Source organism: Aquarana catesbeiana, linkage group LG01 (assembly GCF_042186555.1).
Source record: "Aquarana catesbeiana isolate 2022-GZ linkage group LG01, ASM4218655v1, whole genome shotgun sequence".
Lineage (NCBI taxonomy): Eukaryota > Metazoa > Chordata > Amphibia > Anura > Ranidae > Aquarana > Aquarana catesbeiana.
Genome location: NC_133324.1, coordinates 98,719,625 through 98,735,873, shown reverse-complemented (window position 1 = coordinate 98,735,873; position 16,249 = coordinate 98,719,625). Strand labels below are relative to the sequence as shown.

The following is a 16,249-nucleotide window of genomic DNA, read 5'->3' as shown; positions in this document are numbered from 1 at the left end:
AAAAATGCGTTTGAAAAATCGCTGCGCAATTACTGTGTGAAAAAAAAAAATGAAACACCCACCATTTTAATCTGTAGGGCATTTGCTTTAAAAAAATATATAATGTTTGGGGGTTCAAAGTAATTTTTTTGCAAAAAAAAAAAACTTTTTCATGTAAACAATAAGTGTCAGAAAGGGCTTTGTCTTCAAGTGGTTAGAAGAGTGGGTGATGTGTGACATAAGCTTCTAAATGTTGTGCATAAAATGCCAGGACAGTTCAAAACCCCCCCAAATGACCCCATTTTGGAAAGTAGACACCCCAAGCTATTTGCTGAGAGGCATGTCGAGTCCATGGAATATTTTATATTGCGACACAAGTTGCGGGAAAGAGACAAATTTTTTTTTTTTTTTTTTTTTTTTGCACAAAGTTGTCACTAAATGATATATTGCTCAAACATGCCATGGAAATATGTGAAATTACACCCCAAAATACATTCTGTTGCTTCTCCTGAGTACGGGGATACCACATGTGTGAGACTTTTTGGGAGCCTAGCCGCGTACGGGACCCCGAAAACCAAGCACCGCCTTCAGGCTTTCTAAGGGCGTGAATTTTTGATTTCACTCTTCACTGCCTATCACAGTTTCGGAGGCCATGGAATGCCCAGGTGGCACAAAACCCCCCCAAATGACCCCATTTTGGAAAGTAGACACCCCAAGCTATTTGCTGAGAGGTATAGTGAGTATTTTGCAGACCTCACTTTTTGTCACAAAGTTTTGAAAATTGAAAAAAGAAAAAAAAAAAATGTTTTTTCTTGTCTTTCTTCATTTTCAAAAACAAATGAGAGCTGCAAAATACTCACCATGCCTTTCAGCAAATAGCTTGGGGTGTCTACTTTCCAAAATGGGGTCATTTGGGGGGGTTTTGTGCCACCTGGGCATTCCATGGCCTCCGAAACTGTGATAGGCAGTAAAGAGTGAAATCAAAAATTTTCACCCTTAGAAATCCTGAAGGCAGTGATTGGTTTTCGGGGTCCAGTACGCGGCTAGGCTCCCAAAAAGTCCCACACATGTGGTATCCCCATACTCAGGAGAAGCAGCTAAATGTATTTTGGGGTGCAATTCCACATATGCCCATGGCCTGTGTGAGCAATATATCATTTAGTGACAACTTTATGAAAAAAAAAAAAAAAAAAAAAAAAAAGTGTCACTTTCCCGCAACTTGTGTCAAAATATAAAATATTCCATGGACTCAATATGCCTCTCAGCAAATAGCTTGGGGTGTCTACTTTCCAAAATGGGGTCATTTTGGGGGGTTTTGTGCCACCTGGGCATTCCATGGCCTCCGAAACTGTGATAGGCAGTGAAGAGTGAAAGCAAAAATTTACACCCTTAGAAATCCTGAAGGCGGTGATTGGTTTTCGGGGCCCCGTACGCGGCTAGGCTCCCAAAAAGTCCCACACATGTGGTATCCCCATACTCAGGAGAAGCAGCTAAATGTATTTTGGGGTGCAATTCCACATAGGCCCATGGCCTGTGTGAGCAATATATCATTTAGTGACGACTTTTTGTAAATATTTTTTTTTTTTTTTTTTTTGTCATTTTTCAATCACTTGGGACAAAAAAAATAAATATTCAATGGGTTCAACATGCCTCTCAGCAATTTCCTTGGGGTGTCTACTTTCCAAAATGGGGTCATTTGGGGGGGGTTTGTACTGCCCTGCCATTTTAGCACCTCAAGAAATGACATAGGCAGTCATAAACTAAAAGCTGTGTAAATTCCAGAAAATGTACCCTAGTTTGTAGACGCTATAACTTTTGCGCAAACCAATAAATATACGCTTATTGACATTTTTTTTACCAAAGACATGTGGCCGAATACATTTTGGCCTAAATGCATGACTAAAATTTAGTTTATTGGATTTTTTTTATAACAAAAAGTAGAAAATATCATTTTTTTTCAAAATTTTCGGTCTTTTTCCGTTTATAGCGCAAAAAATAAAAACCGCAGAGGTGATCAAATACCATCAAAAGAAAGCTCTATTTGTGGGAAGAAAAGGACGCAAATTTCGTTTGGGTACAGCATTGCATGACCGCGCAATTAGCAGTTAAAGCGACGCAGTGCCAAATTGGAAAAAGACCTCTGGTCCTTAGGCAGCATAATGGTCCGGGGCTCAAGTGGTTAAGAATCTTTAGAAATAGCAGGGATTCTCATAGCTCTATAGGAGACCAAAGAATAGATCTATAGAATCTCTTATAATAGTGGCATGATCTCTTTAAAAAATATTTTTTATAATTTGTAGATATAATTATTTTGTTGGTTTTATTATTATTGGTATTATTATTATATATTTATTTATTCTTCAAAATATTAAAATAATTGTTTCTTAGTTAAAGTGGAGGTCCGCCGAAAAAAAAAATATTAAAAGCCAGCAGCTACAAATACTGCAGCTGCTGACTTTTAATATATGGACACTTACCTGTCCAGGGAGCAAAAGCTGATCTGTCTGTCGGCTCTCAGCTGCTGCCGCCGCCATCCTCGGTAATGGAATAAGGAAGTGAAGCCGTGCGGCTTCACTTCCTGGTTCCCTACTGCGCATGCGTGAGTTGCGCTGCGCATCCCCACTGGTCCCTGCTGTGTTCTGGGACCTGTGTGTCTCCCAGAATACAGCGGGGGAGGACAGAGTAGGCGCCGGAAGTGGCGTAGGTCACCGTGAACGCCGCGGTGATCTATGCCAGGAAGTGGGAGCAAATACCTGTATTAGACAGGTGTCTGCTCCCTCCTCCCTCCTCCCCCCTGAAAGGTGCCAAATGTGACACCGGAGGGGGGGAGGAATCCAAAAAGTGGACGTTCCATTTTTGGGTGGAACTCCACTTTAATTGTGGTAATTATTATGGGATGATGATGATAATGATGATGATGATGATTATTATTATTTTTTATTCATCAAAATATCAAAATAATTATTGCTTAATATTTCTTATTTTATATTGGTATTTCTTCTTATTATTAACATTATTAATTTACCTATATTTGCTCATTACACATGCAGGTTGTGTTTGCTGCATAGCAATGCTGCACATTATGAGAGTAGGGGAAATCCCTCAGGAAGAGTTTGGGCTAAACACGAAACACAGTTGGGTTGTTTTATGGCTCTGTTGCTCTTGCTTTGAAGCATTTTAACTGACTGCAATAAAAAGAATATCTTCAGCTTTTGCACAGTAAATCCTAGGGACAGTTTGCTTATGAAAGGAGAACACCTTGAAATAACAAGTGCCCCACAAGTAATGGCATGGTTTGTTTGGCCAATGAAGCGCAGTAACAATTCTTTATGGTATCTTATTCCTAGTCTGTCAGACTGTTCACACTTATTGAATACTAGAAACTGTCTGCAAAAGAATGGAAGTCTTGGGTTAACCCAGCACATTGCCCCCATTCTAACATGCAGACATTTATAAAGTGTTGTTAGGCTATTCACTCATCTGTCTCCTTCTACTGCACTAGAGCATCTCATGACTGTCATAGTGATAGTGAATAAGAGCAAATTAGATGCAGTATAATCCAGGGTTTTTAAACTAGGGTTCCTCCATAGGTTGCCGGGGGTTCCTTGGGCAAAGAGCAAGCTATGCCTCTTAGATAAGGTCCCACCAAAACCATTGATCTTTTTAGCTATCTGTAAGGGGGTAATTCTTCCTGATGACCAAAAGTGTAAGGAGAATTCTTCCCACTGACTATCACACTAATGTATCATGAGTTGTAGCTATAGTTGTTTTTAGCAGGAGTTTCCTGAGACCAGAAAATTAAGGGTTCCTCTGTATTGAAAAGGTTGAGATAATATGTAGCGCCCTCCTAGGTAGGTGCTAGAGTGAGTGTATATAGTTTTTGGTTTCTCTGCTAAACAGGGAGACAGCTAGGCAAATCCATGTGCCGTATGCTTAACAGAGAGCTGTGATTGATTGATAGAGTCTGCTCAGTGTGCCCTGGTGCTGCTCATGCTGTCTTGATGTTTCACACTGATCCAAAAGCTATGGAGTATACTGGACAGTGGGTGGAAACCTTGGAGATGAGGGTATGGATGTCTGTACAGCCCTGGCCAATTAGGAGGGGATGTGCTTCAATGCATGCTGGGTAACTGTATTTATATCTGATGAGCACATGGGCTGGGGGTCTTCTGCAGAGAGAGAGGTCCAAGTGAAGAGGGGGCCTGACGCCCCTCCTCAGCGTAGGCTGCCACGCTGCCTCAGGTGGTCAACCTGAGGGCCTGAAACATTGAAGTTGCAACCCATGGTTCTTGTGAGAGCTGACTGAGTGAGGATGTCCGTACATCAGGTCTGGTATTGCTGAAGAAGGCTGCCATGAGTGCTTCAGAAGCCTTGTGAGTACAGAGCCCCCACAGGGGATACATGGGACTTGTGATGTTAGATCCCCCCCTGGGTGCTAGAAGTCAGCTACTGGGTTCAAGCTAAAATAGGACACTGACTAGTGTCTTGAAGATGCAAAGTTCACTGAGTTCCTTCTGCTACAAAGGGACTTGTTCATTCCATACAGGTGCTGTATGGTACTACTGATAATCTGCTGAATCAGTTGTCCTCACCTGTGAATAGTTAATTTGGAGTAACCTACTAATTCTCTTCTACTATCCAAGTTCTCCATATAAAATACAAAAATAAATACGCAAGACTGGTCATTGATGATAACAAGCGGAAGAGTGTGTGCACCTAGCTGTGTGAAAATACCCTGTAATTGGCTGTGGATTAATCAGTGGGAGGAACAGGAAAACAAATATCCATGCGGCTCCTGTAGGGGTACTGCTACAAATATATTTAATACATCTCTTATAGGTTGGCTACATGATGCTACACCCCCTATTGTTAGGCCCCATCCCCTTTGCTGCATTGTCACAGCCAACATAGAAGTCTTATAAGCCACAACACACAGAAGGTGCAGAGTAAGAACTACTCTTGCTGTAGATAGTAAATACTTGTACATACAGAGAACCATTTGGTAACTGGGAGGAAGGAGACTCATAAGAGAAACCTTCTAAGTTTTGGACAATGCTACTGTCTGGTACCACATCCTATATAAGTAGAGACATTCAAAAATAGACCTAACTAGAAAGATCAGCACTTTAATGGTACCAAGCTATAAAAGAGATACAGTTTATTTTTACAAATTTTAAAACAATTGAAATATATTAAAAAACTAAAAATACACACCTTAGTCTTATACAAATTAATTAGTATATCACATCATGCTTTGCTCATCACTGATGGTCTATTAGGGTAATGAGTTGTTTGCTGAAAATTCAATGCGTTTCGCAGGACAGCAGCCCGCTTCATCAGGAAAGCAAGCACAGTGTAACTCTGTTACATATATAACAATAACATACAGTGTACATACAAAGTTGCAATAACAATAAATGACTCCTGATTACATCTTTCTAGAAGGAAAGGATCAAAAGCCTGTGATGTGTGACCACGAGGTCTGGGAAATAAGCATAAGTTCAGGTAATGATATACTGTCCTGATAGTATACTTCTCAGTAATAGGGCCCCTGCATACAAAGCAGATGCCAATGTGCATTCCTCTTTAGAAGAGCATGCTTCAGGAGAGATCAGGATGGGCAGCCAGGTAGGTGTGAGTAAAGTCATCTGATATGTATGAGAATAAGATATGTATTTCTAGAATTTTAATAGATTTCAATTGTTTTAAAAGTTGTATAAATAAAATGTATCTCTTTTAGAACTTTGGTGGTACCAATAAAGTCCTGATCTTTCTGGTTAGGTCTATTTTTGAATTTTTGTACATACAGAGGGTGGACATTTCAACAAGACAATTGGTTTCAAAGAAAGAAAATAAAGCTGCTAGAATGGCCCAGCCAATCACTTGACTTGAATCCAATAGGTAATCTAAGGAAAGAACTAAAGACCAGAGTTCATAGAAGAAGCCTATGGAACCTTCAAGATTTGAAGACTGTGTGTGGAAGAATGGGCCAAAATCACACCTGAGCAATGCATACGACTAGTTTCTCCATACAGGAGGAGTCTTGAAGCCATCAGTTACCAACAAAGGATTTTGTACGAAGTATTAAATAAATTTCAGTTAGTGCGTTCAATACTTTTTCCCTGTGTCATTCCATTTTATTACACATAACTTAACTTCTGAACTTATTTGTTTTGGTTTCTTTGTATGTATGGAATGCATGGGTTGTTACCGACATGTGGTGAAAATTTCATGTCAATAGAACCTTTAGAAATATATTTACCTTGAAAAATGGTGACATGTTTATTACTTGTTTTATCCGCAGTATGTTTGCATGAGGCTAATAGATGTTATCTCAGCATCTGTTCAACTGACTACACTGTCTGATATACAGAGAAAACCTGCAGACTAGTACATGAACTGTAATAAAAAAATAAAAGTATTACGCAGATAAAGATAATCAACTGCGGAATCATTAATAGCGCTTTCCAGCTAACAGTCTCTAAAGAAATGCAACTGCAAAGAATTAATTGGCATGTAACCACCAATACCTGGATCAGGTTTCTTTTTTATGTTTTTATAGACCTGAACCTGGTAAACAAACCCCACCCTGAGGCTGTACAGCAGTTCCCTTTAAAGCAGAACTGAAAGTGTACTTTTTCTTAAAAACAAATATTCTAAGCTGGCATAATGCCCTACACATTTCTATTTGAATTGATTCTGCACACAATGTTTACATACTGTTAGGGTATTTTATCTGGTTGTCAGCATCTCAGCACACAACCCACAGACTCGTTTTTTCCCTTCACTTTCTATCTCTGGTTATTATGAGCACTGCACACTGTGACAGGACCAACTATATCATGGTGAAAAAACGTCATTAAGAATGCAGCTTTGCACATGAGGAAACATAGGCTCTGCAAAGGGTTTGGTGTCAGTAAGGGTTCTCATTGATACAGGGTGGGGGGGGGGGGGGTTCCAGGATGCAGATATCATAGGGAGAATACTGGCTTTTCAGTTTTCTCAGGGATTGACAAATCCTGCTCTGGGTCCTGGAGCCAAGAGACTTTGTAGAGTCTTGAGTGGGATGAAGTCTTCAACCCTAGGTTCAGGTTTGGTTGGCCACCAGCTCCCACTGATTGTGCTGCTGTGTACTGGTTCTTTAAGTTTACCAAATCACTGTGGCTCAGGACTCCAACCTCGCCAGGAGTCTGTGTGGCTGCAAGGATGCTAGCAGTGGTAGGTGTGCACGGACTGTTTGAGAATAGTCTGTGAAGGAACAGAGGCCATACGCCTGAAGGCCAGAGCAGCAGTGCTGCAAAGGAAAGTCAGAAGCCTGAAGGGAAAATTGGTGTGTTGTGGCATTGGAGTGCTTAAAACCTCTGTATGGGTAAGCTTGTGTTATATAAACTTATATATAAAGCCCTAAAACAAAGATTTTTGTGAGTGGACTGGGTCCCTAGAAGCACCACACTTGAGTTAATTTCCTATAAAGTATAAGTATGTGGTCAAGTGCACTGTACTGTTAAAACTAAAAAATCCCAGGGACCGTAGTGCTGCCTATTGTATTATGCATGCATCCCCAATGCTGTGTGGGCATCAGTTTTATGAATGGGAAGTTATCTTTGCTTTTAACAAAGAAAAATAAAATACGATACACACAAATAAAACAAACAGCATCTATTACGGGTCACCAAAAAAATATAAAAAATGTGAATAAGATTTCACACAGTGATGTCTTTTTATCTCTATCCAATCCTTTCGTGCTTACAGTTGGTGAAGACAAATAGATCACCGCAAGGTGCTCCACCTCTCCAGGACTGATCTCACCTGATGTAATGCGACTACTACAGCTAAAGAGGGTTAGAAACAGCTTTTTAGCCTCTCCAAGGCTATGACATGGCGCATTCAAAGTCCTCTCTCCACTATCTCCTCTCAGAAATCCCTTAACATCCACAGTATATATAAGGAAACACTGATAGTGCTTATATCATTTTAACCGTTTAAGGACCAGCCGCCGTCATTATACTGCGGAAGGTTGGCTCTCCTGCATGAATTGCCGTAGGTGTACGTTGGGTGCTTTAAGAGCAATAGGGGGTGCGACGCCGAAGCAGATGCGCGTGGCCAGCGGCCGAGATGTCCGCCAGCCACCCGCGATCTCTCCTGTTCTGACAGGGGAGTAGAGAGAGAGCTGCTGTTTCTAGTGATTAGGAACAGTGATCTTTCTCCTCCTCCAGTCAGTACACTCCCTCCACAGTTAAAAAAAACTCCTAGGGAACACATTTAACTCCTTGATCGCCACCTAGTGTTAACCCCTTCCCTGCCTGTGTCAATTATACAGTAAACAGTGCATTTTTATAGCACTGATCGCTGTATAAATGTCAATGGTCCCAAAAAAGTGTCAAAAGTGTCCGGTCTGCTGCAATGTCACAGATCGCAACCATTACTAGTAAAAAAAATGCCATAAATCTATCAACTATTTTGTAGACGCTATAACTTTTGCGCAGACCAATCAATTTACGCTTATTGCAATTTTATTTTACCAAAAATATGTAGAAGAATACATATTGGCCTAAACTGATCAAGAAATTTTTTTTTTTTTTTTTTAAATTGGGGATATTTATTATAGCAAAAAGTAAAAAACATAGTTTTTATAAAAATGATTGCTCTTTTTTTTTTGTTTAAAACGCAAAAAGAAAAAACACAGAGGTGATCAACTACCACCAAAAGAAAGCTCTATTTGTGGAAAAAAAAGGACGTCAATTTTGTTTGGGTACAGCGTCGCACGACCGCGCAATTGTCAGTTAAAGCGACGCAGTGCCGTATCGCAAAAAATGGCCTGGTCATTTTTTTTACACACTGTGACCGAACCAATACAGTGTTACCATAGTAACCATAGCAACCATTTTTACTGAATAAATATGATTCATTCAGTGTGTATTGTTGTGATTGACCACAGCTAATCACATGGTACAGATGGGCTGTAATTGGCCCTGTCTGTGCCATATGATCATTGTGACCAATCACTGCTAGCAACACAATTGTACACATTTATTAGCATGAATCAAAGCCAATCATTGTTTACGATTGGCATGTGATCTGCTGTGATTGGTCACAGCGATCACCTGGTACCAGCAGCGGGCCAGTACACTGATCAGTCATTGGCTGTGTCCAGTGAACACAGCCAGTGACAGATTGTGCCACAGTGTGGCCTGGAAGGATGTCATATGATGTCACCCCAGAATGACAAATGACTCTCTCAGCCGTCATTTGACAATAGGCTGGGTGGGAAGTGGTTAAACAACTGTTGCTGTTGGACGATTTCCCCTTCTATCCTGTTCCAGTGACAACGTTAACATTTTGAATTTTTCCTCACTTTTAACCCCTTACTTTTCTATCTAAATTTGAACACAAAGGCTTTAGATACACTTTAAGAAAGGACAATTGTGGTTCTTTTTTTTTTTTGATAAGTTCTATTATCTGAGACATAAAGCCCATATTAGTGCATTTAGATGAACCGCTCAAAAATAAACACTTTACTTTCACTGTTATTTATAGCTAACAAATTGGTTTGTGTTAATATAGCACATCAAAGCTCTTTCTAATCCCTATGTACATAGAATATGATCAACTCTGAAATAAAATTCCATCCTCAATAATTAATAGGCTCACATAGTCCTTGGTAGTTTATATACCTTTATGTATAATATATAAGATTCAAGTGCTTCTGTGAGGAAATTCATTTTAAAAGTAAATTAAGAATGCATTAAGATCCTGTTTCAAAATACTGTGTATGATAAAACATATTGACCTTACCGCTTATGTTATCATTTTAGAAATAGATCCATTAAAAATACATGCTGTATTAAAACTGCACTAAACTATTTACACTCTACAGTCCGCTGCACAAGAGGTCTCCCCATGTTAATGCAATCTATAGTATTACATAACGGTATATTATTAATATTAACAACTAAATATTGGTTAATCCATTAAACATTCACTGACAATGGTGAGTTTATAAAATATCTTGAAGTGTTTTAAAGTAGTATTGATTAAGATAAGGGATAAAGTTACAGTTAGGATTTAGCATTAAGCTTAAAGCAGAGTTCCACCCAAAAGTGGAACTTCCGCTCATTTGTCTCCTCTCCCCCTCCGGTGCCACATTTGGCACCTTTCGGGGGGGAGAGGGACAGGATACCTGTCTTTGACAGGTATCCTATTCCCACTTCTGGGAGTTTGCACCGCGGCCCGTGACATCACCGCGGGCCTCCCTCCTCCCTCCTCCTCCCCCTGATGCTGGGCCAGTAGGAGAGAGGAGCGGGGCCTCGCGCATGCGCAGTAGGGTTCCCGGCGTGAAGCCGTAAGGCTACACTGCCGGGCTTCCTTACCCGCAATGGCGGCGGCAGCACCTGACGACATCGCTGGACTCCAGGACAGGTAAGTGTCCTATTAAAAGCCATCAGCAGCAGTATGTGTAGCTGCTGGCTTTTAATTTTTTTTTATTTGGGCAGACCTCCGCTTAAAGTTATAAGGTACAAGTTTAGTGATAAAGCCTAACTATATTCACATTGGCCGCTGACATATTCTGGCTGCCAGGACTCAATCACTGGCCACTTTCATTGGCCGGCCAGGGGTGATGTCACTCCTGCGCATGCGTGGGAGTGTAGTCAGCTTTGGCATTGCTGAATCTGTGAGAAAAGATGGTCCACAACTCCTTGCTTGCGCTTTAAAATCTTCAAAATGTATTGATTCTCCATAAAAGACATGGTAACAGACAGCAGATTACAAAGGAATTTCGGGATTAGTAGTTCCTCAGAATGGCAACTGCTCTGTATGACTATGCCCCTGGACTACATATCCCAGGAATCTTCGCTATCATCAGAGGGAATGCTGGGAGGAGGGAAAAAAGAGACCAGAGACGCTCTCTTCCTCCTGAACCTGATATGTGATGGACCTCTCTGTCGGAGAGGGTGTGGTCGCAGCCTACCACGCGGTGTGTGACATTCCAACCTGGCCGAGAAGGGCCCATCACTGCTTGCTGATCATCAGACATCTATCCAGCACCACCCTGATAGTCCGACAATCCACGCTTTGTACTTGTATCGGATGATTGTCGCGAGTGGAACCGTTGCAAGGACGCCTCTTAGGGAACCGATGTTCGGAAGGCATTGAATCAGCCTGGTTGTTGGTGAGAGGGCAATTGCCCACCTTTGCACACCTTTCTTTGTTGCTTCACTGGGACACTGTGCACACACAGCTTTACCCTGGGGAAACACTTTACTGCATCGCTATTTGCACACTGTACTTATACACCTGTCGCATCAACCTTTTTCCAAGAAATACCATTAACTTGTTGCTTCACCCTATTGGATATAATTAATGAGCTCCTACTGCCGGTGAAGACCATCAGGCCTGCAACGGGGACATTACTGTCATTACTACTTAAAGGGCACTCATACTGTTCTTCTTTAATTTATCTCAAATCAGGATTAAAAGTTAAATAGGCCGGCCTGGATTTCCCCTTTAGAAGTCTTGCCAACATTAATGCTTAACTCTTGCTTATAATTCAGGTCATGTGCAAGTGGTACTTCATTGTACATACGTGTATATAATATACTGTTGTTGGCAACTCGTTTTATTGTGGAGGAATTCTTCTACTGAATTCGGACTCCAAAAATCCAAAATTCAGTTGATCTATTACCTCCTTTGTGCAACAAGGTCTTCCTTGAGTTATCCAGTAAACGTTAATAGAATATAAACTCATTGAGTGGTTTGAATTATTACTTTAAGGTGGTGCAAAGATGTCTGAGCCCAGAATGTCAGGTGGGTTGGAATGTTCCCAGGGTCATGGTGGTGCAGATGAGCAGGTAAATGCAAGCAGTACCCAAGGGGGAAGTGCTGCATATATAACATTAATTTGTGTACAGTGTTGCAAGGCAGAGTAATTGTCAGCCAAACTATAGCAGTCCTGAAAAGTGAGAAATGGCCTGGTAATGAAGGGGCAATACAGTACTTAATTGGTTACAAAAATCTTTGTGGGAGGTTTTACTGTTGTCTTGGTGACCGTACAGGAAGTGAGGGAAAATCTCCTCAATGAAAATACATCCAGCAATAATAAAAGTTCTAACCCTTCCAGACTCTAAGCTAAAGTACAAGAAAGTATTTGTCTGCAGCTGAATTGTGAACCTTTTAAAAGGTCCTCTAAGTAATGCCATAAATTGTAGTCATGAAAACATACTGCATACAACAATTTAGTAGGTAATTACCAACAAAAGCACTTATGTTCTCACACCAGATTAATAGCCATTTCTCTTTCGGGAGCTCACCTGTCCTCCGTAATAAAACTCTTCAGAATCATTGTCGCCTTCAGAATCCTCTTCCACTGCACTGCTGTGTCGGGACTCCTACAAATTAAAAATATTATTTTTAAAGGAAATATCTTTCATGTGTGTGTGTACATATATAGGATATGCAGTGTATGTTCAGCCAAAACAGTTTTTTATTGGATAGAGTAGGGAAGGATGGGGACCCCTGCCAGGTTTTCACTGCTATCTGTGGCTTTGTTAAAGAGATATTACCCCCACTTACTGTCATGATGGAAAAGGCAATACTCGGACAGACTGTTTTTTTTTTTTTTTTTAAGCATGTAGCGCTACCCAGTGGAGTATTTTGGTTTTGTGTTACATTAGGCAAGACTAAATTTGTCCCATCCCTTCCTGTCCGTTGACACCCACGACCATCCAATCCCGCCAAAAACAGACGGATGGGGGATCTATTCCCCATCTGTCTGGCAGGTTGGATTGGATGGCAGTCTGATGGAAATGGACAGGTGGTCCGTTTCCATCCAACTGGCCCATAGAGAAGAGCAAGCTGTGTCTGTGTCCGCATAGCAGACAGATCCCCCCTGCTGAGCAGACGGTTCTGCTTTACAGAACCCATGTGAAAGGGCTCTTATTATGTTTTTGGTTTTATTTTTAAAAAATTACAACTTTGTTTTTTTTTTTTTGTACAGGTACATTTTTTTTCTTTATTTAATTTTTCTTTTACATTTTTTGGGTGGGGGGGGGCTTTGGAGAGACATCAGGGGTCTAAACAGACCTCTAATGTCTCTTTTTGGAGACAGAGGAAGGGACTGAAGTCAGTCCTTTTCTCTGCAGCCTGAGCTGCATTGTGGATGAATGAGATAGGAGTCTGTAAAGAGACTCCTATTCATTCATAAAATGAAACATAGTAAACAGTGTTTACTATATTTCATTCACAAACTGACAAATATTGAACACAGTTCACTATGTGTTTGCGATTAATGAATACAGAAGCGATCAGTACTGTGATTGCTGTCTGTATTCTTTCAGGAAAGGGGCTAGTAAACACATGTTTTCCAGCCCCCCGCTTTCCATCGATCCAGATCTCCCACACTAGCAGAGGCTCCAGGCGACGGAAAGGGGGGTGGGAGAGCCGGCCAGCCACTACACAAAGCATCCTCCCCGCTCTTCATCCATCCACATCTCTGGCATTAGCAGCTGCTGCATCTAGTGGGAGGAGGAAATCGGAGAGCCGGCCAGCAGCTGCATGTAAGGGGCGCCTGGAAATCAGGGAGGTGGGGGGCACTAAAGGAAGGGTCAGAGGAGCAGAGGGGGGATCTATGTGGACAAACCGATCCCTCTATTGAAGCCATGCAGCTCCCAAAGTCAGCGAGAGGGCAACAGAGGGAAGCAGACAGCTGAAGGGCATCAGGTTTGCGGGGGTCAGTGCAGCAGGATGGAGTGGCAGGAACAGGGAGCCTAGGGGCGGTGCCACCCCCTGAAAACTGTCGCCCAAGGCAAATGCCTTGTCTGCCTCACGGCAGATATGCCCCTGGTGCTACCCCCCATAGGGGCCGCTGGTGAATGTGGTCGTCTCCCACCCTGCACAGCCAGGCACACAAACTTCCAGTCACTCAGAGACAAGAAGCAGTCCTTGCAGCTTTGTTTTTTATTTCATTTATGGGGAATTGAACTTGGATGGGGAAGGGTGCATATGGGATGCCCATTTGATCAATAAAACTCTGTAGGGACTTGAACTACGGTATATACATTCCAGTATATACATTCTCTCCTCTTCTACCTCCAGCGCACACTTGCTTGCAGACTATCACTCCCAGGACCAGCTAGCACAGGTTTCAGACTCAGCACAATCTCAGCTGGGTCTGGATGAATGCCCTATGGAGGCAGGGACCACGGGCCCCTATGGTGTAACAAAAAAATGGAAGTTTTTAGTGATAGCTGTCCTATCTGTGGCTACAGCTCCCAGTACCACTTCTCCAGACACTGACAGCCCTCCTGGCTGCAGCTTTCCACTGCCCGTGCCACCACAGTCCTCCTGACTGGCTCTGCACCCATCCCAGACTGCTCCATCCCAGTCACACGACACATCTGTGCATTTTGAGAAGGTCCTGTCCGCACTCAAGTCCAGGCTGGGGAGCTCTCTTAAAGGCCATGACAGCCTGACAGCCTAAGATTCCATCTCCAGTTTCCACCCATACAACTCCTCCCCAGCTGGGCTGACCCAGAGTATTTGAGGGGGCCTGCCCCCTGCCAACCCAAGTTGGGGATTGGTCAGGGTCCTCAAAATACTCCAGGCAGCTCCACCTTACTTCCCCTCCCATTCTTCTAGAAGGTTCCAGTACATTCTAGAAGTAGGGGGGAGGTCTTAGTGATGCTGCCTGTGAGTCATCCAGCTCTCCCTGGATCTCTGCCCAACCCAGGAAAAAACACAGACAGGCTTGGCTGCTGGTCACGTTTGCACAAATTTACCCACACTAAAAAAAAAAAAAAAAACTGAGCTCTAGAAATTTTTTTTTTTAAAAGCACTCTCGTGATAGTCGCAGCTTGTGCTATGCAAATTGGCATAAGCTACATATGTAATCGTTTGTGTTCTTTGTAAATCCAATGTTACTCACTGTCCCCTCTCAATCCTGTAAGCTTCCATCTTCAGTGTGGGCATCTGAAACCCAGTTGGACTTTCTTTCCGGGATACGGTAGAGCTGGCTAGCCAGCATGCACCTCCCGATCTCACACCTGTACAGTGTAAAGAAAGCTAGGCCCACTTAGCGAGGCGCATGCCCATTGACTTCTGGGAATGATCACACATATATCCCAGGAGCAGGAGGATATGACGTACCCCGCTACTGAAGGTAATACGGAAGTGCAACACTTTAAGAAGCCTAAAGGAAATAAACTTTGGTAAAAAAAATTCCCAAACATTGATGGCATAGTGGTAAGCAATGCCTGGGACGAACGTGAAAAATTAGGGTGGAACTCCACTTTTACATGTATCTATTGTCAAAATGTAGAATCATATATTCTATTTCCATATTGTATTTCAACTATTTCTAGCCTACCCCTATGAATCTGAATGATTTTGACATTTGTCCCAGATAGCAAGGATAACTTACCACTAATTTGTGGCAGTATTGAATCGTAAGTCTCTTAACTTGCTGCACATTTTCACTTGTAAGTTGTACACTTGCATAGCACTTGAAGCACAAGTTGTAGTTGACACTTTTCCAATTTGTAGCAAATTTGTCAAGTTTTTTTAGCAAAGTTTCTAGTAAGAGCAAAGTTGCAGTGGTGAGTCTACAACAAGAGCTCTGTGAGTCTACAGCATGAAAATTCTGCCACAGTGACCCCTGTGGTGGGATGAATATTGCACAACATAACTGAAAGAACAGAACTTGCAGCAGAATGTTTGCAAAGAAAGTTGATCTGGAACAAACTTGTGAAGCCTGGAAAGTCTAGAAATAGCTTAGCAAGTCATTTTCAAACTCGCAGCTCAATTGCTTGCTATCTGGGGTAGACTTACTGTGTGAAGATCCACACACATTTATTTTCTGTAATTCTGTGACACATAGTCACTGTCCTGTGAGTAGGCACTGCTGTCTCACACATGTCACAGAGCCTGCCTTCTGAATTACAGAGTTGCTGAGAGGAGGAGTTTCAGGAGGCGGAGTCAATACAGGAATCACTGCTTACACTTGCCGGTACCATGTAATACATTACATTGTACGTAGTTCTTAGAAACTTTTAGTTTCTGATAAGTCACCCAAACTTACCAACATGAGGACAAGGTGCTTTGCCGAGGTGGGCCCCAGGCAAAGTAGTCCCCCCCCCCCAATGCTGAGGGTATGTAGCCTGGCATCCAGAATACAACAATGATGTAGCACAAACAAAATAAATAAAAAATATTGAAAAAGTACAAAAATAAATAAAAGTCCAAACTTTCAATGATCAATAGTCCATCACTAATGTGT

At 42.0% G+C, this 16,249-nt stretch overlaps 1 protein-coding gene across 2 annotated transcripts in view; it reads right to left on the bottom strand.

Annotated features, from left to right (window-relative positions):
- The window catches only part of PARP8 (poly(ADP-ribose) polymerase family member 8), a 416,167-nt gene that overhangs the window by 158,314 nt on the left and 241,604 nt on the right, over nt 1-16,249 (bottom strand). For both annotated transcript variants that reach the window (XM_073622188.1, XM_073622196.1), the window contains exon 6: nt 12,288-12,365. In XM_073622188.1, coding sequence (XP_073478289.1) covers nt 12,288-12,365 — 78 coding nt within the window. The remainder of the gene's footprint in view (nt 1-12,287; nt 12,366-16,249) is intronic.